Raw genomic sequence first — 22,598 nt, 5'->3', positions numbered from 1 at the left:
CAGAAATACACCAGTCCTTCAAAAGGGAGGGATCTTCTTCAGGCACCATATGCTTTGCTGATGGGAATAGGAATCTGTTTCAGACCCTCTTGTGCCAGTTTCCCTGAATTGAGCAAGAGTGGGTAGAATGTAAAATAGCACACAGAATTCTTTGGAGAAATAAATAGTGTGTCTATAGGGCTAGAACTTCAGCTGACAGCCTGGCATAGCTCCTTTGGCTTTAGTGGATTGACAATTATTTACACCAGCTTTGGCTCTGGCCCTTAATTATTACATCTGTAAGGGTATGAACAGCACTGAAAATATATAATGTGGCTAACAACAGCACGTTACATGAAGTGTGAAATGATCATAAGCTCCATGCTGGAGGAGTTACTGCAGCATCCCACCAGGTCGACAACATGTTACCAGATCTGTAACATTCCAAGCAGAATTTTTAAGAAGTCATTTCATTTACTAAGAGGGCGGGGGGAAGAATAGCCAGAACTTTCAAAATTTCTGCTTTAAGTGAAAAACTCCACTCAGCCTTAGCTACGGATCGATGACCAACACCTCCATAAGTTAAGCTCTGGAGAGAGCAAGCACATCAATGGTTTGTTCAAAAATAGCCAGGTGGGAAATAGTAGCTAAGCAGGTATTTGTCAAAGAAATACTATGGGAAGATCAAAGTGGAAGTGCCTCCAGCATGTTTGCGCTCAACCTAAATGAATCCATTGTCCTATTGGAATCTATTATTATTATTCATTAAATTAATCACAATCATCTTTCAATATCAGCTGTACACTGCAGTGTATCAGTGATGGTAACAAGACAGAGGGATTCTCATCCAGAGACTGAGATTGTTTTATATTATAGTGTTCTCGGAGCATGAATCCAAACAATGAGTTTATAAAAAAAGCAAGGCAAAAATGCAATAGCCCACTGAAAGGAAACTGGCCCCAGCAGAGGCCAGAGACTTGGTCTGATTCTCATTTACATTAAAGCCACATTAAGGCCTCTTTATGCCATCAGAGCAGTGTAAAGGGGGCCTTAGGATAAATGAGAAACAGTACCTTCCTATCCGATGGCTAAATCTCATCCTAGATTTGATTACTCTGGCAGTCTGTTACAGCTGTGAGCTCTGATGCAGCAACAGTAGCCGTTGAAGCAGAAAGGTGAAGTAGACACCTGGAATTAATTATGTCTGATGCATATGTGGGGGTGGGGGGGGGTGGAGGAAACCTTCTTGACTTCCCCTGAAGTAGAACCCCAACTGTGTCATTAATTATTGGGTTATTTAAAGTCCTTATTTACAGCTCAGTTTGGCTGATGTCACCTGTTGTTGACTCTTAAAGGAGTTTGAGTAATCTTAAACGATACTGCAGCTCCTTCCAAAAATGACCTGAACTACGTGACCGTAGGTTGTGGTGAAAGAAGCCTGGTGAAATTTTAGTGTCTTTAATTAAACCTACTGAATGATGTCTGACCAACAAAACTGATGCTCTGGGTGCCAAGGAAAACGTGCTTTATTTTAAAGCAGCTACATACAGAATAATCACATTGTTACTGAGAGAGATAGTTTACATTTTTAGATTTTGGAAAAAAATCTTTGAAATTTTGAGTTGTAATTTAACCTTCCTCCTTCAAAATTTAAAAAAGAAAATCTGCTATTTTTTGTTTTATTTAAAAAAAAAAGCGTTCGTCCGATCACTTTTGGTGCCCTATTTCTAGATCTCGCTCCGCAGGCAGTGAGAGGTGCAGCTTGTTCAGGCGACGCTCGGGGGGGGAAGAGGTGTTGCTACATTGTGCATCAGGAACATCTGCACGACTTGATACGTCCCGAGAGACGTGAGGAGTGGAGCAGCTGCAAGTATCTGGGGAAAGATGAAAGGGAAAAGACAGCAGTGACAGCATGGAGTGGGCTTGGTGTGGATAGTCTGAAAGACCGGAAAGTGCTCAGACACTGCAGTGCTGGGGCCATAGATAATTCTACTGCTCCTTCCGACACAGTCATAGTCACCAGTAGTCCAAGTGTAGAAGAGGTCACCCCAAGAGGGTGAACAGCAGAGAATGAAGGCGGAGGTTAAATTACAGGCCAAATGGTGTTTAATCCAAGGTAAGTCTACACTGCAGACCGCTAGCAGGGTTGTGGAGCGTCAGACCGCAGCAAGGAGCAGGCTGTGCTCACGCTGCACCGTGGAGGCATCCAGGACAGCAGAAGGCTCTGGCTGGGCAAGGCAGTGGGGAAGGACCCCGGCAGCGGGACACTACACTGCTGACAACAGCAGTATAGATGAGTGGTGCCCTGCTTGGGAGAGCAGAGAGCTGTGTAGGGTACATACCCCTAGGGTTCAGGCGTATCTTCATTCCACTCTAACCAGTGCCTCACCGTGCCAGCACATGTACTCTACACACCACTGAAAGGAGTATGCCGTGTAAACATATCGTCAGTGGCTGAGTTGTGTGGGGAGAGGAGGGAAGGTGGATGTGGGGCAGGAGTGTAGGCAGGAATGGGCTGTACTGCAGTGAAAACAACCCCGGCAAGTCAGCTGCTTTTATGAAAGGATGCAGTGTGGACGCCACCCCATGCTGGATGATTTGGCTGTTGAATGGAAACGGGGATGGGTCCCCTCCTTGCCCCCTTTAGAGAGGCTCATTCAAATCAGTGATACTAGCTGGGAGTGCTGTCTCTGCTGACCAGTCAGATTGTGGCTGGCCCAATCACAGGGGTTGGCATGGGGGTATGGGCCCATCACAACATCACTTTCTATTTCCTGAACTAGCCTGGTCAAAATCTAGCCCTGTGTCCATGCCTGTAACCCACTGCTGTGGGGTGTTACAGGTCTCTCTCTCGGCCTGGTCCGCAGAGACTGTTACAGCCCTAGTTAGGGAGCCTTTGCACTTAGTTCCAGAGTCCTCAGTTTAGTCCCAAGATGGCAGCCATCACGTATTCAGTCTGCAATCGATCGAGGTTCATCATTTGCTGATGCTTCTCTTCATCCCTTGGAATTTTTAGGTTTCTCGCTCTGGGACCATTTTCTTTCCACAACTTTTAAATATTTAAGGACATTGATTTGCTTAAAAGCACTGATGAGGCAACTGAGGCCGCCACATTGGATTTGTTCCTTCTCTGGAGCAAATCCCTGTGGCCACTTCCATGGGCCTAAAAGCTTTCTGATAGCTGGGAAATGGCAGCTTATCAAATGGGTCCAAACACAGTGCTCAGCTAATGGCACTGTTTTGTTTTGAATTCCTATTTCTATTTTGTGAACTATTTGTGCTTTCATTAGAGCCTTCTCTCAAAGGCCCAGCAGGCCCCAGAGGAAAGTCATAAGGCCTGATTCTCATTTACATTAAGGGTCCTTTCTGCTGTTTTGGTAGTGGAAATGGGGCATTATAACAGATGCCACTGTGATTTATGCTGCAAGAGGAGAATGAAGGGGCCTTACCGTAAGGGCTAACTTGGCCCATTGTCTTTTCTTTACGACATTACAGTCTTTTGCTATTGAAGTGGCAAAGAGTGTTGCACCTGTACAACTTCACTATGGGGGTGACCTAAGAAGAAGGATGAGTGGGTGATGGCGAAGTATTTTATATGTAAATGTAATACACACTTGAGGGGGGGAGGGACAGCTCTGTGGTTTGAGCATTGGCCTGCTAAACCCAGGGTTCCCAGTTCAATCCTTAATGGGGCGATTTAGGGATCTGAGGCAAAAATTGGGGATTGGTCCTGCTTCAAGCAGGGGGTTGGACTAGATGACCTCCTGAGGCCCCTTCCAACCCTGACATTCTATGATATTACTGAGTAACATTTACATTCATGCTTAAGTATTAAGAGCAAAATTCTGTCCTTTATTGCAGGGGTGAATGGGGAGGGGAAGGCAGGGGAATGTCGAGGGAGCCCTTTTGCCTGGTCCCTAGCAGACCTGAGCAGGATCAAAGCACTGTCAGCGATACCTGTACCTGCTTTATTTAAATTCATAGGCATTCATCAGTCTGTGCAAAATAAAAAAGAACACAATTAAAATACTTGAATATTCTTCCCCAGGCTTTACCCCAATTTTTCTAAGGATTTTGTTTGAATGTCCCCACTAGAGTTAAAATAAATCATCATAAGTGAGAGAGTTAATTAATTGTGAGGTATTGGCAGCTGCACATTGGTGTCATCATATCAGTACTGTACATGTATCATAGGCCAAATTGATCTCGGTCACCCTTGTGTAAATGAAGAGCAACTCCAGTAAAGCACATCACAGGGGGGTTCTAATGTATATGTATACTACCTCATAGGGCTACTCTTCATTTACACCGGAGTAACTGAGATTGACAGGGATTCAGAATGGTGCTCTGATTTACACCAGAGATGCTGACTGCAGTACAGGTCCAATTCTTCACTGACTTGTATTTTGCTTAGTCATTTATACCTGTGCAAAGTGTGTGGAAGACAAGCAGGATGTGGCCTTGACAGAGATATTCACCCTAGTTAATTTTCTTTCCCTCTTAGGATTTCTTTTTGACCTGTAATTCTCCCTCACTCTGCCAGTCCAAGTCACCTAATTCATCTACTGCCTCCCTCCGGAAATCCTGATCTTAAACTATAAATAGGACGGAATTCTTCTTTCCAGATAACAATCATCCTTGCAGGCAACTCAGCCATATACTAATTCAATACATCAACACCCTCTGGTTGGTGGACTAGTCAGAAACTAGACAATAATCTTTAAACAATCAGAAGTTTTCCATTCCAAATTCTCATTTATATATTTACTATTAATCTTTGTCTAACCAAGTGCCGTGGGAAACCACGTTTTTAGACTCTTTGTGCTCAGTGGTTTTAAAGGAGCCACACAAAAAAAGTTTGCCCTGGATAACATAAACTTATTTATTGGCAGTATTAAGCTGCTGGTTTGGATCATTTCAGATGAATACCATTGTTATGATGAGTGGGCAGGCCAACAATAAAGGAAAGGGTAATTGAGAAACATAGTTCACTGGTTGTTTAAAGGGCTCGAGCTGAAGGCGAAACAGACAAATATGTACAGTAGCATGTTTATGAAAAAGCAACCAATGGAATATAAAATTCCTCTAGGCTGTGTGTGCAGGGTGAGGTCAGAATCAATATTGGGATTAGATGAGCCAAATAGATGTTTTGCATGAAGGTATGTTAATCAAGGTTTAGTGGTGACAAAAAGGGTATATGGGACTACTGAACACACTGCTCCACGGCTAGTTTGTTTCTCTAACATGACACTCCTGCCTACCTTGAAATTATAGCAAGGTTTTATCGAGCGAAAAGGAGACAGGCTACGTTATTCCCCCTGACATCTAGAGGATCCTGTTTGTACTGATTTATTCAGTCATAAAAGCTTATCTTTCTAAAAAGGTCTGTCTGGCTACAGCTTCTGTTCGACCTGACGGATGTAAGAATAAGAGGAAAGGGCATAACACTCAATCAGTTGCAGGTGTCTAGGAAAATGGCAGCAGGAATTTAAGGGCAGGAGCCCATTCCTATTGAAGGCACTGGGCCTGATTCTCGGTTACATTTGGGTACCTATACACCAGTCTGGTAGTGTAAGGTGGTTACATTTACCCCCACTTTAAGGCTCATTTGCATCATCATACTGGTGTAAAGTGGCCTTAGTGTAAATGAGATTCAGACCCATTGATTTTAATAAGAGCAGGAGTAGGCCTAATGGGACATTCGGGAAGTGACTGCTGTTCCTTTGCCATTCTTGTCAAGACACAAGGTTAGATGCTTAACGAGAGGATGTGAAGCACCTAGAGCTAAATTCTGCCCTCATTTAGGCCGTTTAAGCCCTGAGTAACTCCACTGCCTTCCTGACTCAGTTATATTTGCGGGCTTAGGTGTACTAAATTCATGATAGGAATTATTATCCTAAAAGCAACTGTCAGCCCTCTTGGCAAGCTCACTTTCACACCCCTAAGTCCCTAGCTGCATGCTCCAAGATCCTAATTCCCTTCCAGCTACTTGCAGAGCTCAGCTGGGCACAGGGTCCTGGGGAATAGCTCTCCATTGTGCTAGAATGTAGCTCATTCACATGCTTCGTCATGCTCCCCGAATGCACTGGGGGCCTTGTTTTCAGAGGTGCTGGGCATCCACGATTCCCACCAAAATCAGTGGGCCCAATCCTGCTCACATGTAAGTTGTTGGCAATAGGCTCTGGCCCAGAGGCAGTGAGTGTGTGCCTCTAAAAACCTGGCCCTTAAGAACTGAGGAGGTTAACTGTAGATGCACACCAATTTAAGCAGGGTTCAGAAAGCACCTAAATATGCTAGTCTTCTCATTTACTCTACTCTCCAAAGCCCATTTTGACTTCCTAATTTTGTTTCAATAATGCCAAAATATTTCATATCCAACAGTCTTCTGTTTTGACTTTATAATTTCAATTAGTTTTGGTTCAACTTTAATATACTACAACATTAAATATAATAAAAAAATTGAAACAAATGACCTGACAGTTTAATTCATTCAAAACAAAATCATTTCACTTAAGTGTTTTGAACTTAATATATTTGGTTATTTTTAATTCCAAAGGAAATTTTGAAGTTACAGATTTCCCCTCAGAATAAACTGGCTTCCAATTAGCTCTCTCGTGAATATTCCAAGATAGGGGTAGTATTTTCATTAGTATTAGTAGAGTAAAGAATTTAGGATTGTCAAATGTCACTGGAGTAGAGGAGAAAAGTTATCTTCAGTTGCATGCTGGTTTCATAATGTTCAATGCCAATACTGTGTGTTATGCTGGGGGATAGGATTTATTTTATTATTTAATATTTTAGTGGCTGGGTTTATTATTTTCTTCTGTCTTTTCTTTTAACCTTCAAGAGTAATGCCCAAATTGAATGTCTCTTGTTAGAGCAAGTCATTAATCTAATTTGAGTCAGGTACATGGAAACGACTTCAATAAAAAGGCTACATTTTTTAAAATAAAGGCAAGCTGTAAGTCTGCATGGTGCCCCAGAGAGTATGTAATCCTGTTCCTACTGAAGTCACTGAGAATTTCCCATTGTTTTCAATAGAAGCTAGCTGGCACCTAGCGATGCAGAAGTGGAAGTGTCAAAATATAAGATACGCTGCTCTCATATTTCCAACCCATGCTTGGAGACAAACACATGGAAACAAGCAACATAATTTAGGATTGACTATCTAATCAAACCACATGTTTTGTGGCTTGCCCATTGCTACTTACAGAGAAATCAAATTTCACACTGCATGAAAATAATTTGAAAGATGCACTTGGATCAAGCCAATCAAGGCATCAGTAAAGCATATGCCAAGCCTTCTACCCCGTGAAGGGAAAATAAATGGTGAAAATACATTTTACAGTGTTATGACCAAATGGCCTAGCTTGACAAACCCATGCCCTACCAGGCATAGTCACAGGAGAGTCAGTGGGACCAGTGATGTCAGTACGCGGTATGGGCCAGATTTGCTGTTATGTGGTGTTTCTTTGTCAATGCAAAGCAGCCATCAGTCTCATTTAATTGGCAGGATGAGATGTGTTTCTGGCAGTGCTCCGGGACTTAAAGAAAAAAATGTCAAAGCACACTTTGGGTACTTACGCTAAGCGATGTATCGGAAGACTGTTCCAACTCCCAAACAAAGTGACAGAACAGCCTTCCTGCATGACCTGAACCCTGATTTCTAGCTGCTTTACGTCACCAAAGCAGTGCAAAGCAGCTGGAGCAGAAAAGTGAATTTGACCTTCAATTCTTCCTACCATCATTAGAGGAAAGGACTGCTCACCCAGTGGGACTAACAGGGGACCCTGGAGATCTCAGTTCAATTCCCTTCTCTGCCACAGACTCTCTGTGTGACCTTGGGCCAGTCACATAGCCTCTCTGTGCCTCAGTTACCTCATCTGTAAAATGGAGTGAATTGCTCTTCCCTACCTCACCAGGGTGTTATGAGGATAACTACATTAAGGATTGTGAGAAGCCCAGATACCACAGTAATGGGGACCATGTAAATACTTAAGATAGACCTCAGTGTAAATAAGATTATGGGCTAAGTCCTCCTTACACTGTCAGAGCTGTGTGAAGAGCTGTCATTTACACCCACTTTACAACCTTAAATAAAAAGTCCCTTGATACTGCCAGAGCTGTACAAAGGGCCCTTAGTTTGAATGAGAATTTGCACATTTTCTTTCATGAGACTTCTCATGATAGTCACTAAGCACTATGCCTAGTTGTAAATGGTTGCAGGACTGGGCACTATTTTTCTTCACACATGGGGAAAGCTTACCTGCTAAAACTTGGTGGTTCTCTGTCACCAGTCAAACAAATCTTGACCCTAGTAAGTGGCAGCGCTTTACTTGGTAATGGTTTTTAAAAACTTTGTCAACAGCAACAGATGAGCCACTGTGACTACAGGCCTGATTCTCCAGTGGCCTGCACCCTGTGCTGTCATGTGCACCTTTGACACGAGAATGACAAGTGGCTATGACATCAGAATGGTAGCAGTTTGCATCTGCCTTGCACAAGTGCACATGACCTCATGAGGGTTAGTCACGATGTCTCAACTTCTTGCGTTAAGCAATAGACACACACAAACTCCATGTTACCCTGTTAGGCGTTTCAGTGGACTTTGGATGCTATTCTTTATCCTGCCAAATTGAGTTCTACAGGACACTGAACGTTGATTTAATTCCTTTGAATATCTGATGAAAAAAAGTCATATAGCTTTTAAGAACAGTCAACCTCACGTGGAATGGCTTCTTCTACCTAGCCATTATTGTGGCGGTTAAGTGAGCTATTGAACAGTTCCGAATCATAACACTTAGTTCTCGATGCAGAGTCTCAGCTGCCTCTAGGAACAATCCATACACTACAGGATTGTAAAATGACATTTATTTTGTTCCTGTTTAAACTCTGAATAATTCCCCTGACTGAGGTGGTGATAATCTTTTGAATGCTATTGTTTTTTTATTATAGAAAAGCCCCAGATGTTCAAACAAATATACATGCCAAGCCTCACAGCTATGGGAAAAGAGATCTTATCGCACACGCCCCCAAATATTTAAGAAGTAAGTCAGTATAAATACATGCTCTATTTTCTCAAATTTACACGGCAGCACTGATCCCCTCTTTAGCAACGAGTAAATAGAAAGCCTATTTGCTTGCTGTAGCTTATCATAATATCCCTATTCATTGGAGAGACCATTTATAACAACTGCTGAAATTACATGAAGTAGCCTTTTATTAAACACATGCATTGGGCCCAGTTGTCCCCTCCTGTGGAAAAACACGCTGGACCAGGTGCCATTTTCAGGAGAACTTTGTATGCTTGATGCCGCTCTTGTTGAAATCTAGGGGTGTCTTTCCATCGACTTTGCTGGCAGTTGAATCAGGGCCAACTGGGGAACCTTGCAGAGTTTCCTGAAGTCTCCTCTTTCTGGGATAGGATATTGCCTTAATGCAGAAGATACAGCCTGTCCCCCAACCCCCCAGGTCTCCTCAAAACCAGGCAGGTCTGGGGGGGAAATATGCTTGAGGCATAAGCACAGAGCCTTTTGTCTCCCAGCTCCAGCTCCACTGAACCTAGAACTCTGACATTCCCAAACCTGCAGGTTGCCCTGGCGTCTCCCTCGAAGAGGGTTTTCGCAGCTTGGAGGAAGGCCTGTACAAATGGTAACTCAACTCTTACTTGGTTGTCAAGGAACATGATATGCATCTCCTGAGGTCCAATCCCTGTATGTGCCTGGGCCTCCCTCTCACCAAATACAGACCCACAAGGGCCTCTTCAAAGGGGGCAAAGGGAGAATGCCATGGAAAGGTGTTGTGCTCCTAAATCCCATAGGCACTTAAGTGTTTGGCCTTAGTCTGTCCTCCTCAGGAACCTAACACTGCCGAAAATACACAAAGCAGTCTTTTATTAAGCACATGCACTGGGCCCAGTTGCCCCCTCCTGGGGAAAGAAACCACACTGGCAGAGGTGCTGTGTTCAGGAAAACACAAAGCCCATTAGCACTGAAGGAAAGGCATCCAGCAACTTCAGCAGGCTTTGGATCACAACCCAGTGGCATTACACGCTTAGGCTGAAAACCTGGCCCCACAGAAGCTAATGGCCGAGCTTCCAGTGACTTCACCAGAGTCAGGATTGGCAGTGAACTTCCAAGTGCTGCTTCTGCACAGTACCAAGTCAGCCACGAACAAGTGACCTGCTGGAACTGCACTGAAACCTCCGGCCTCCAGTTAAGGATCATCAGCTCAGAATGGGTATGGCAGCTCTGCCAAATATCAGTCATCAGTTTCTTTGCTGCCAGAAGGAATTTCCAGATTCCTAGGGTGCATCTCAGATTTGCAGCAAGGCCAACCAGAGATCAGCAAACTTTGTACATGCCTTATAATACAAAGAGCTATACAATGCCTGCAGTGGGGTTTATTAATAGCTAACCCTGCCTTTTGGGGGACATTGCTCTGCCTGATAACAACACATCAAATGCCAATAATTTTTCTAGTCAGCCCTACACTGTAACCTGATAAGAAACAAAATACTGTCGTTTTAAGCCACTCCTGATTATAAGCCTGTAAACAAAGGGGACCTCATTAAACCAGATTGTTTTCTCATCAGGGATGGAACTATTAGGATCTGGAAATCCGGAGCTGCACACTGGGGACTGTAGACTCTAGTATACTGCTGATCCTCTATGTCAACTCTAAATCCCAGCAGGTGGATATGCAAAGTTTAGATGCCTTGAAATACACAGCTGGCACCTCTGCTAAATATTTTGTGGCCGTACGTTAAAGCAGAAGTGACCACAAGAATGCATCACGTGCTACACTAAGATCTGCTTTAATAATCTTAAATCAAGAGAAGTTTCAAGGAGACTGTTGATGACATGCTGTACAATATCGCGTTGAATATCCCGTGACTCATGGGGAAATGCAGGACACTCTTAAAAAGCACCAGGATTACTTCTAAAAATGGATTTCCTCCATTTTTCACTTTTCTTTCTGGGTAACCTTAGTTCAGCTTTTATTCTTAATTAAGTGACGCTGCATCTATTTACCCCTGGCTGAGGATCCTGCATCCAGACAACAACAAGGGACTTGCAAGAGGCAAGGCCCAGTGCTGCACAGATGCTTCAGCCTTTTTGATAGGAACTTCCCCCAGCCACAGCTGACCTAACCAACCATGCCCGCTCCTTCCAGAGGGGTTCTCTGAGGGGAAGGTACTACAGCTTGCAACTGTATTGCCTTCTCCTGGTTAATCTACACAGGTAAAAAGTGCATGAAGCTGAATTTCTATTCGTAATCTAGACCTATCCACTCCCCACCTCAGGCCCTCCTCCTTCGGCAAGGACCCGGATCGCACGGAGAGCTAGAACACAGGACTTTCCACAGAAGGCTGGCTTCCCCACCTCAGCTTCCACGCAGGTCAAAGGAGACTGTACACACACCAAGGTCACCACCTGGCTCAACATTAAACCAGTCACTATAGCCACAAGAACTGTGTATTATCAAATGAATCCATGTCAGTTTCTCCCATGGGAAATGCAGCTGCAAGTGCCCCAGGCACTGCACCTTGTAACAGCAAATACGGAACCTTGCAACCAAGGGACTGTGGCTTAGGGTTGGGGTGTGACTTTAGGAAGAGCTCTGAGCCAGGGGTGGTGCATAAACTGCACTATCCCACGAGCAGCCCCTAGGGTGATTGTGCTTCAGAGATGCACAATCCTCCCTGCTTCCCCCTTGCTCTGAGGCGGCCAGGGAACTGTAATCTGTTTATGGCACACCTGCAGCTAGTTACAATCACCTCCTCTATGCCAGCTCAGTTGCCAAAAATTCAGCCCCTCTGCCCAATGGAGAGGTCTAAGTAGCCTGCAGAGGAGCATAAGGGGAATTCTTACTTCTCCTTGCTCCTTTGTATAGTCAGTCAGCCTGAGTCGCAATCCAGCCCACTTAGAGATTTGCTTTCTCCAGGATACCCTTAGAGGAGAATGGGGGTATGTCTATACTATGCCGTCAGCCTGGGCTTATAGCCAGGTTTTAGCTTTAACTCCCCTATGCTGATCCACATAGAAAAGCCTCTGACACAGGTCTGGCAATGCTTTAAGCACTGGGCTAGCATACCCAGCTGGGGCTGGGGCTTAGAGCAGGGGCTCCACTTACACGTGGGCTGGAACTCCCCCAATTTGCAGGGAGAACTCAGGGGAAGTCACTGAAATGCTAATTGTTCTTCGAGTCCTCCTGAAGGACAGACTTGTTCTCCTGCAATTGACTTGGAAAGACTCCTGGAGCATCTCAGTAGAGAACCATGGGATCTGCCTCCAGACACACTTGGGCGAGTACAAAAACAGTAGAGACAGTCATGCGGTTCGGGCTTTCAAACGACAATGCTCATATCCAGTGAGGTGGTCAGACAGGAAGATTGCAGTGGTCCTTTCTGGGCTTGGAGTGAAAGAATACCTGGGTGCCAATCACCCGGGGGAACTGTGCAGTGTAGACATAGCTTAAGTCACTTCAGCCTTTTCTTTCTTTGAGCCATTGTTTGTGCTTGTATGGGAATTACTGTTTGCTCTGCCTGTGTTTACAGTGCACTGCTTGGTGAATGTGCTTCAGAACGGGAAGTGAATACCTGAACTCAGGCGACCTTAATTATCGAGATACGCTTGTTCCAGATATGTGACACCAGAAAATGAAGCTGCTGAGGTTAGTAAATGAGACATCTACAATCACTTTGCTTCAGTTTACAGGCCCTGAATAAAGTGACGCCAAACACTTACTTGCCTGGAATTAGAGAGTTTTTAGAGCAAGGGATTCCTTTCTGTCATTTGGATTAAACACACAATCCTGAAGGGGTTCACAGTGCGTACCATAAAATCAATATGAAAGTGTGCACTGTGCATAAATGTTTTAAAACTACAATAACTCATCGATTATTCATTTTCTTTCTCAGAAGATATTAGATCACAGTAATATTTACATGGCTAATTTGCCTTTTATCGAGAGAAATCTCAAAAATCCATCTCAGACTTTACGATGCACAAATGAAATACAGCCAGCTCAAGAGTGGAGAGACACATATCTCACAATGCACCAATGGGATGATGGAAATGTCCAACCGCAGTGGGGCAAACCACCCACTCAGAGAGTGGCATGACATCTTGAACTTCCATTCAGAAATAAAAGGACCAAGGCTTCTAACGTCTCCTCACAAACAAGTTCTGGAAAGGTCCAGATCCTCAGTGTGGACACCGTAGAGTTTTCCCAATTTATATTAGCTGAAGTTTTAATCCAGTAATGTTTATTGCATTAAATTTATCTACCCAAGAAAGATTAAGGTCTGAAATAACACTGCCAGGACTGTGAACTTGTGGTTCTAAGGAATCTAAGCCTTTGAGTAGGATGATTAGATCACCAAGCCATCCTCTCTTCCTAATAGCTCCTTAAGTTTCATTTTATTAATCATTGAATAAATACTGCAGGGAGTAGTTCTGCACTGGCAATGGGAGTGACATGATGAGCTCTCACGCTAAGGCTCTCTGCAGCTCATATTTCCTAGATTCCAAATGCATATCGTTTTAAAGTTATTGGGGAGTGCAAGGTTGTGGTCAGTACTAGTAAACTTTGTGTTATTTCCCCCCTTCAGGGCCAGAAGCCGATCAGCCAAAATTCTTCCCGAAGCAATTTTACAGCCGAGATATAAATCTTTGAAATCAGAGGTTTGTAACAAACACTGATGGCATCCATCTGGGAGCAATGAGTCTCAAACTGGACATTTTTCTAATAGCTCAGTGCTGCTAAATAAAAACAGAAAAGGTTGATGCAAATGAAATTGAACAAAATGTTTATTAAGACTGTGGTTTTCCTAATATCCTATAAATGGGGAGTGGGGGGTGGGAGGGGAAGAGACATGCACGCATGCACATGGGGGGAGAAGGGACGGGGCATCTGGTGCAAGTCAAGCCTGATCAATGTGAATTCTTAATATGGAAAATTTTGATTCATTAGAGGCCTAATAAGTCTTCAATACTAACCCTTTAATATGGTCTTCCTGCTAAAATATGACCCCAAGCACTACATTTCAGGATCCAGTGCCCCGCACCACGCTATCTATTTCAGACGACGTATGGTGCCTCCTTAGCCTAATGAGATCTAAGGAGGCCTTTTCATTATCAGCAAGTGAATCTTTTCCCATGATTAATAAACACTTCCCTGCGGTGACTCCTCTCAAAGTGCAGATGAATTCCCTGCAGACATCCTTTGCCAAATCAGAAATATAATTATGGTTGAAGAATTCTAAATGTTACTTCTTTTGTCTTCTCAGGTGAGTCTAAGTGGAGCTGGGAAGGACTTGACTGGAGCCTGCAGTTACTGGTAAGGAATCATTTCAGTTATTTTGTTTATTTATTGCTGTGATTACACAGGTTTCCCTGACCCTCAGACACTAGACAACCTGGCTAATCAGATGCTGTCTCCTTTGTCTTGCAGCCGTTTGTGGCCTCATTTTCCAAAGTGTGGGCAACCAGCAACTCCAACGGAGCATCACTGAGTGCTGCTGGCTGCTGAACACTTCAGAGAAAAACCCAAACACTTATTTAGGGGGCTACCTTTAGAGTAATATTTCTGATAATCTTGGCCTTTATGTATCTAAAGAAGAACTTGCAAAAACAGTGCTGCAGTTTACAGATGATAAAACCCTGCCTTCTTATATTGATGTGCAGGTGTCTGGCTAGGTAGCAGGCCCATGCCATCAATCATCCTGTTGGTGGAAGGCAGAATGCCTCAGGAAGTCTGAAACAAAGGCACTTAGTAAAGTACATTGCTGCTCCTCCACAGAGGAGGAGATCTTTGCAGAATCTACAAACAGGCTAGAAATCTACCATGGCCTCCAGGCAGCAAACCGCAACCTCTTGGGGCCATGTGCACCAGCAGTCTCTACTGCTTTAGCCTAATACCCAAGGGAGCTCTAGGCTGGAGGCCGGCACAGCTGGCTCACTGCACTTCCAGGTATGAAGCTCCCAACTACCTCTTCTTTCTCTAGTGCAACAGTGCAGGCTTTTTCCTGTGACTTTTGCCAAGGATGAGTTAACTCTAAAGCTAAGTTTTTGTCACATAACAGAGACAAACACTGACGTCTTCCTATTGGGGCAACTGGGACTTTTTCCACCCGATTTTCTCTTCCTCTCCTGCCTCTTTCCAAGTCTGGCAATAGCACAGGTCCAATTCCTTTAAACCTAAATGCCGTGCCTAGCTAACCCATCACTAGTCATAGCTGACACAGAAGGGACAGCTGTCACAATGCTACAAGTTCTCGTGCTGCCAAGATCAACAGATGCTCCCTTCTAAGATCTCGGGCATGTCACTTTTTGTAATCCCAAATGGAAGGAACACTGCAAAAAGACATATGAAGATCTTTAGTGTATGGAGATCTTTAGCCCCATGTTTTATGCATGGGGAAGGGGAAGACAGGGGAATGGGAAGCATACACCATCTCCCCTGGGAACCAGTGGCATATCTGCCAAACACTTAATGCAGTCAGGGAGAGGTTGGCTCTTAGGGGCAGTAATTGACAGGCAGGGGAAGCATCGGCAAAATTATCTGTGAAGAAGTCAGAGAGGTGAGCTGGCACAAGCTCAAGATACACAAAGTTCTCATGGACTGCATGGTGGGGCTCGTTGGTCCTAACCACTATCCAATCCAAAGCAGTGGGGGGCAGGGGAAACTTCACCAATAGTATGAGAACCTCTAGAGTTCTCTCTCTAATGCCATGTCCCACAAGGGTTTTCCAAGGAAGAAAGCAACAACCCTTCCATAGCTGGCGGCTTTGCACGCTGCCTCACGCTGATGCCACCATTCTCCTCAGTGCTGTGGGCACACCCCAGTGATAGGAAGAGGTTTGTTTGCATGCTGGTTCATGCGGAGTCTCTCTTGCAAAGATTGAGAGAGTGCTCATTGCTGTTTTTATTTGCTTTCTCCTCTGCAAGCTGTTCATTTCCGGTTGGTTTGCAACAATGCTTTAGTTCAAACCACTTGCAGTGGATAACAGCTGGTTAACCCTAATATGCAATGTTAACATAACAGCAAGGCCAACCCACTGTGACATACTATATCAATGTCTTAAAAATCAGAGCTGATCATTTTTTGAAGAACATTATTTTTCATCCAAAACTGCTAGGGTCTTCTAATTGTTTCACATTTTTTCATTAATTTTCTTACAAGTTAATCATCAATATTTGGAACCACATTTTAAATGAAAAAAGACTGACTTTTTCCAACCATAATTCTTCATTTTTGAAACAAGAAATTTTCAATAGAGATTTGTTTTTTTAAATGCCAGCATATAGCTAAGGAGACAAAAAATTAAAATTATTTTTAAAACAGGTAACAATAAATGATGAACCGCCATTGGAGAAAATCAACTGAAATATCAGTTTTAAAAAATGCCAAATAAAGTCCCAAACCCCATAATAACTAAAAGCAATTTCAAATTTTTTGGAAGCATTTGTGATTTTTCTTTTTTCATTTTTCAAGCCAGTTTCTACTTAAAATATTATCCTCAACCAATCTGTTTCTGTCAGATGAACTGAACCAAGAAAAAGTAAGGACAGATCTGGTTTATACTTAAGATGACCTGGAGCTGTGATGCTTGAAAGTGGATCAAAATCAGGATCTTTACCTTTGGAAGTGCTAGACTGTGGTGGGGGGTGGGGAGTGTCTTTGGACTATGGTAGGGATGGAGCCATCTACAAAGCTCTTTTCTAAATTTCATTGGTGTTTGGGACGAAGGATTTAGGTTCAGGCTAGCAGCCATCTTCTCACACTTTTCCAAATAGTGTGTTACCTCCTAATAGAAAGAGGTTGTCCCACGCACAGCTTCCCTCCCATTCACAATAGCATGGCTCGCCTCCCATCCTGTTAGGGATCAGAATACATCCTTGTGCCGAGTGCAGCAATTGGTTACTTGGAAACGTATTAGGAAAGCACATCATATATTTCTGAACAATCGTGTTGGTTGGCACCACCAGTCAATGTTGGTGAAAGCGAATTTGTCAAAAAGGGTTTTTGTCAAAAGGCCAGAAGCCCCAAATTCTGCCAAAAATATTTTAGACCATTTTTTTTCAAGTTTTTCAACAAAAACCTAATTTTTTTGTCAAATGACATTTTCCACAGAAATTTCTTGTTTAACCGAGAAACAGATATTCCACCAAAAAACAAACAAACGTTCAGCCAGATCTAATTTTAAGCCGTCTCATTGATATTTAAGAGGTGGAAACAGAGTTAGAATCATGTGACTGGCCAGATCTCAGTGGATCACCAAGACATGCTTTGTCATCTACAAGTGGCCCACAAAACCCTAAAATAGGTCATGCCAATGACTGGTGACAGAGCTGGCTTGGTGGTCTGGTTCAGTCTCAATTAGCATCCAGAAGCATAGTTCCCTAACTAAGGGTATGTCTACACTACGAAATTAGGTCGAATTTATAGAAGTTGGTTTTTTAGAAATCGTTTTTAGATAGTCGATTTGTGTGTGTCCCCACACAAAATGCTCTAAGTGCATTAAGTGCATTAACTCGGCGGAGTGCTTCCACAGTACCGAGGCTAGCGTCGACTTCCGGAGTGTTGCACTGTGGGTAGCTATCCCACAGTTCCCGCAGTCTCCGCTGCCCATTGGAATTCTGGGTTGAGATCCCAATGCCTGATAGGGCAAAAAACATTGTCGCGGGTAGTTCTGGGTACATGTCATCAGGCCCTCCTTCCCTCCCTCCCTCTGTGAAAGCAACGGCAGACAATTGTTTCATGCCTTTTTTCATGAGTTACCTGTGCAGATGCTATACCACGGCAAGCATGGAGCCCGCTCAGCTCACGGTCACCGTATGTCTCCTGGGTGCTGGCAGACATGGTACTGCATTGCTACACAGCAGCAGCAACCCATTGCCTTGTGGCAGCAGATGGTACAATAGGACTGGTAGCCATCATTGTCATGTCCAAGGTGCTCCTGGCCACGTCGGCTACATTAGAAGTGACTCGACCAGGTCACTCTCTTTAGTCCTGCAGCCAGTCCTATTCTATCATCTTTTGGTGAGCAGGCAGGCAATATGGATGGCTAGCAGTCCTATTGTACCATCTTCTGCCGAGCAGCCAAGAGATGTGGATGGCTTGCAGTCCTTCTGCACCGTCTGCTTCCAGCCAAAGATGTAAAAGATAGATGGAGTGGATCAAAACAAGAAATAGATCAGATTTGTTTTGTACTCATTTGCTCCCCCCTCCCTCCATCCCTCCGTGAAGTCCTGCCTGAAATACTCCTTGATGTAAAGCCACCCCCTTTGTTGATTTTAACTCTCTGTAAGCCAACCCTGTAAGCCATGTCGTCAGTCGCCCCTTCCTCCGTCAGAGCAACGGCAGACACTCGTTCCGCGCCTTTTTTCTGTGCGGACGCCATACCATGGCAAGCATGGAGCCCGCTCAGCTCACTTTGGCAATTAGGAGCACATTAAACACCACACGCATTATCCAGCAGTATATGCAGCACCAGAACCTGGCAGAGTGATACCAGGCGAGGAGGCGACATCAGCGCGGTCACGTGAGTGATCAGGACATGGACACAGATTTCTCTCAAAGCATGGGCCCTGCCAATGCATGCATCATGGTGCTAATGGGGCAGGTTCATGCTGTGGAACGCCGATTCTGGGCTCGGGAAACAAGCACAGACTGGTGGGACCGCATAGTGTTGCGGGTCTGGGATGATTCCCAATGGCTGCAAAACTTTTGCATGCGTAAGGGCACTTTCATGGAACTTTGTGACTTGCTTTCCACTGCCCTGAAGCGCATGAATACCAAGATGAGAGCAGCCCTCACAGTTCACAAGCGAGTGGTGATAGCCCTCTGGAAACTTGCAATGCCAGACAGCTACCAGTCAGTTGGGAATCAATTTGGAGTGGGCAAGTCTACTGTGGGGGCTGCTGTGATCCAAGTAGCCAACGCGACCACTGAGCTGCTGCTATCAAGGGTAGTGACCCTGGGAAATGTGCAGGTCATAGTGGATGGCTTTGCTGCAAGGGGATTCCCTAACTGTGGTGGGGCGATAGACGGAACCCATATCCCTATCTTGCTACCGGAGCACCAAGCTGGCGAGTACATAAACCGCAAGTGGTACTTTTCACTAGTGCTGCAAGCTCTGGTGGATCACAAGGGACATTTCACCAACATCAAAGTGGGATGGCCGGGAAAGGTACATGACGCTCGCATCTTCAGGAACTCTGGTCTGTTTCAAAAGCTGCAGGAAGGGACTTTATTCCCAGACCAGAAAATAACCATTGGGGATGTTGGAATGCCTATAGTTATCCTTGGGGACCCGGCCTACCCCTTGCTCCCATGGCTCATGAAGCAGTACACAGGCAGCCTGGGCAGTAGTCAGGAGCTGTTCAACTACAGGCTGAGCAAGTGCAGAATGGTGGTAGAATGTGCATTTGGATGTTTAAAAGCGCGCTGGTGCAGTTTACTGACTTGTTTAGACCTCAGCGAAACCAATATTCCCCCTGTTATTACTGCTTGCTGTGCGCTCCACAATATCTTTGAGAGTAAGGGGGAGACGTTTATGGCGAGGTGGGAGGTTGAGGCAAATCGTCTGGCTGCTGGTTACACACAGCCAGACACCAGGGTGGTTAGAAGAGCACAGGAGGGTGCGGTGCGCATCACAGAAGCTTTGAAAACCAGTTTCATAACTGGACAGGCTATGGTGTGAAAGTTCTGTTTGTTTCTCCTTGATGAAACCCCCCGCCCCTTGGTTCACTCTTCTTCCCTGTAATCTAACCACCCACTCCACCACCCTTCAATCACCACTTGCAGAGGCAATAAAGTCATTGTTGCTTCATATTCATGCATTCTTTATTCATTCATCACACAAATAGGGGGATAACTACCAAGGTAGCCCAGGAGGGGTGGTGGAGGAGGGAAGGACAAGGCCACACAGCACTTTAAAAGTTTAAAACTTTAAAACTTATTGAATGCCAGCCTTCCGTTGCTTGGGCAATCCTCTGGGGTGGAGTAGCTGGTTGGCCGGAGGCCCCCTCACCGCGTTCTTGGGCGTCTGGGTGAGGAGGCTATGGAACTTGAGGAGGAGGGCGGTTGGTTACACAGGGGCTGTAGCGGCGGTCTGTGCTCCTGCTGCCTTTCCTGCAGCTCAACCATACACTGGAGCATATTGGTTTGATCCTCCAGCAGCCTCAGCATTGAATCCTGCCTCCTCATCACACTGCCGCCACATTTGAGCTTCAGCCCTGTCTTCAGCCCATCACTTACTCTCTTCAGCCCGCCACTTACTCTCTTCAGCCTGCCACCTCTCCTCCCGGTCATTTTGTGCTTTCCTGCACTCTGACATTGTCTGCCTCAATACATTCATCTGTGCTCTGTCAGTGTGGGCAGACAGCATGAGCTCAGAGAACATTTCATCACGAGTGCGTTTTTTTCGCCTTCTAATCTTCACTAGCCTCTGGGAAGGAGAAGGTCCTGTGATCATTGAAACACATGCAGCTGGTGGAGGGAAAAAAAGGGACAGAGGTATTTAAAAAGACACATTTTATAGAACAATGGGTACACTCTTTCACGGTAAACCTTGCTGTTAACATTGCATACACAGCACATGTGCTTTCATTACAAGGTCGCATTTTGCCTCCCCCCACCGCATGGCTAACCCCTCCCCCCTCCCCGTGGCTAACAGTGGGGAACATTTCTGTTCAGCCACAGGCAAACAGCCCAGCACGAACTGGCACCTCTGAATGTCCCCTTAAGAAAAGCACCCTATTTCAACCAGGTGACCATGAATGATATCACTCTCCTGAGGATAACACAGAGAGATAAAGAACGGATGTTGTTTGAACGCCAGCAAATATACACTGCAATGCTTTGTTGTACAGTGATTCCCGAGTACGTGCTACTGGCCTGGAGTGGTAAAGTATCCTACCATGGAGGATGCAATAAGGCTGCCCTCCCCAGAAACCTTTTGCAAAGGCTTTGGGAGTACATCCAGGAGAGCCGCGAATGCCAGGGCAAATTAATCTTTACACATGCTTGCTTTTAAACATGTATAGTATTTTAAAAGGTAAACTCACCGGAGGTCCCTTCTCTGCCTGCCGGGTCCAGGAGGCAGCCTTGGGTGGGTTCGGGGGGTACTGGCTCCAGGTCCAGGGTGAGAAACAGTTCCTGGCTGTCAGGAAAACCGGTTTCTCCGCTTGCTTGCTGTGAGCTATCTACAACCTCATCATCATCATCATCTTCTTCGTCCCCAAAACCTGCTTCCATGTTGCCTCCATCTCCACTGAAGGAGTCAAACAACACAGCTGGGGTAATGGTGGCTGAACCCCCTAAAATGGCACGCAGCTCATCATAGAAGCAGCATGTTTGGGGCTCTGACCCGGAGCGGCCGTTCGCCTCTCTGGTTTTCTGGTAGGCTTGCCTCAGCTCCTTAAGTTTCACGCGGCACTGCTTCGGGTCCCTGTTATGGCCTCTGTCCTTCATGCCCTGGGAGATTTTGACAAATGTTTTGTCATTTTGAAAACTGGAATGGAGTTCTGATAGCACGGATTCCTCTCCCCATACAGCGATCAGACCCCGTACCTCCCATTCGGTCCATGCTGGAGCTCTTTTGCGATTCTGGGACTCCACCATGGTCACCTCTGCTGATGAGCTCTGCATGGTCACCTGCAGCTTGCCACGCTGGCCAAACGGGAAATTGAAATTCAAAAGTTTGCTGGCCTTTTCCTGTCTACCTGGCCAGTGCATCTGAGTTGAGAGTGCTGTCCAGAGCGGTCACAATGGAGCACTCTGGGATAGCTCCCAGAGGCCAATACTGTCTAATTGTGTCCACAGTACCCCAAATTTGACCCGTCAAGGCCGATTTAAGTGCTAATCCACTTGTCAGGGGTGGAGTAAGGAAATCGATTTTAAGAGCCCTTTAAGTCATAAAAAAGGGCTTCATCTTGTGGACTGGTGCAGGTTTACATCGATTTAACGCTGCTAAATTCGACCTAAACTCCTAGTGTAGACCAGGGCTAAGAAACCTTTTTCAATCATGTTTGGGTTGTAAATCTCATGGGAGCTCTCCTGTGTTATTATCCTGATTACGTGCAATTTGGAAGCAGTCTGTCAAGGGTTGCCAACTTTCTAATCGCACAAAACCGAACACCCTTGCCCCACCCCTTCCCTGAGGCCCTGCCCCCGTTCACTCCATCCTCTCCCCTCCCCCCATCACTCACTCTCCCACACTCTCATTCACTTTCACCAGACTTGGTGAGGGCTCTGGCTGGGGTGCAGGCTCTGGGGTGGAGCTGGGGATGAGGGGTTCGGGGTGCAGGAGGGAGTTGCGTGCAAGTGGGAGCTCAGGGCTGGGACAGCGGGTTGGGGGCTGGAGGGGTGAGGGCTCTGGGAGGGAGTTAGGGTGCAGGAGGGGGTCCCGATCTGGGGCAGGGGGTTGGGGTGCAGGACGGGGTTTGGGCTCCGGCCGGGTGGCGCTTACCTCAGGCAGCTCCCAGAAGTGGCCAGCATGTCTGGCTCCTAGACAGAGGGCCCAGTGGTTCCTGGCCAATGGGAGCTGAAGAGCCGGTGCTCAGGGCAGGGGCAGCGCGTGGAGCCCCTGTGGCAGCCCCTGCTCCTGG

General features: G+C 45.5%; 1 protein-coding gene across 1 annotated transcript; it reads right to left on the bottom strand.

Annotated features, from left to right (window-relative positions):
* Positions 1-15,273: 15,273 nt before the first annotated feature.
* LOC141988018 (uncharacterized) lies at positions 15,274-21,462 on the bottom strand. Its single transcript, XM_074953838.1, has 3 exons — positions 21,057-21,462; positions 20,248-20,478; positions 15,274-15,338 (listed from the first exon to the last, which is right to left on the bottom strand). The coding sequence occupies exons 1-3, from the start codon at positions 21,460-21,462 to the stop codon at positions 15,274-15,276; spliced, it is 702 nt and encodes a 233-aa protein (XP_074809939.1).
* Positions 21,463-22,598: the final 1,136 nt, after the last annotated feature.

Source organism: Natator depressus, chromosome 5, assembly GCF_965152275.1.
Source record: "Natator depressus isolate rNatDep1 chromosome 5, rNatDep2.hap1, whole genome shotgun sequence".
NCBI lineage: Eukaryota > Metazoa > Chordata > Testudines > Cheloniidae > Natator > Natator depressus.
The sequence above is the reverse complement of the archived record's forward strand: the minus strand, read 5'-3'. Positions and strand labels throughout refer to the sequence as shown.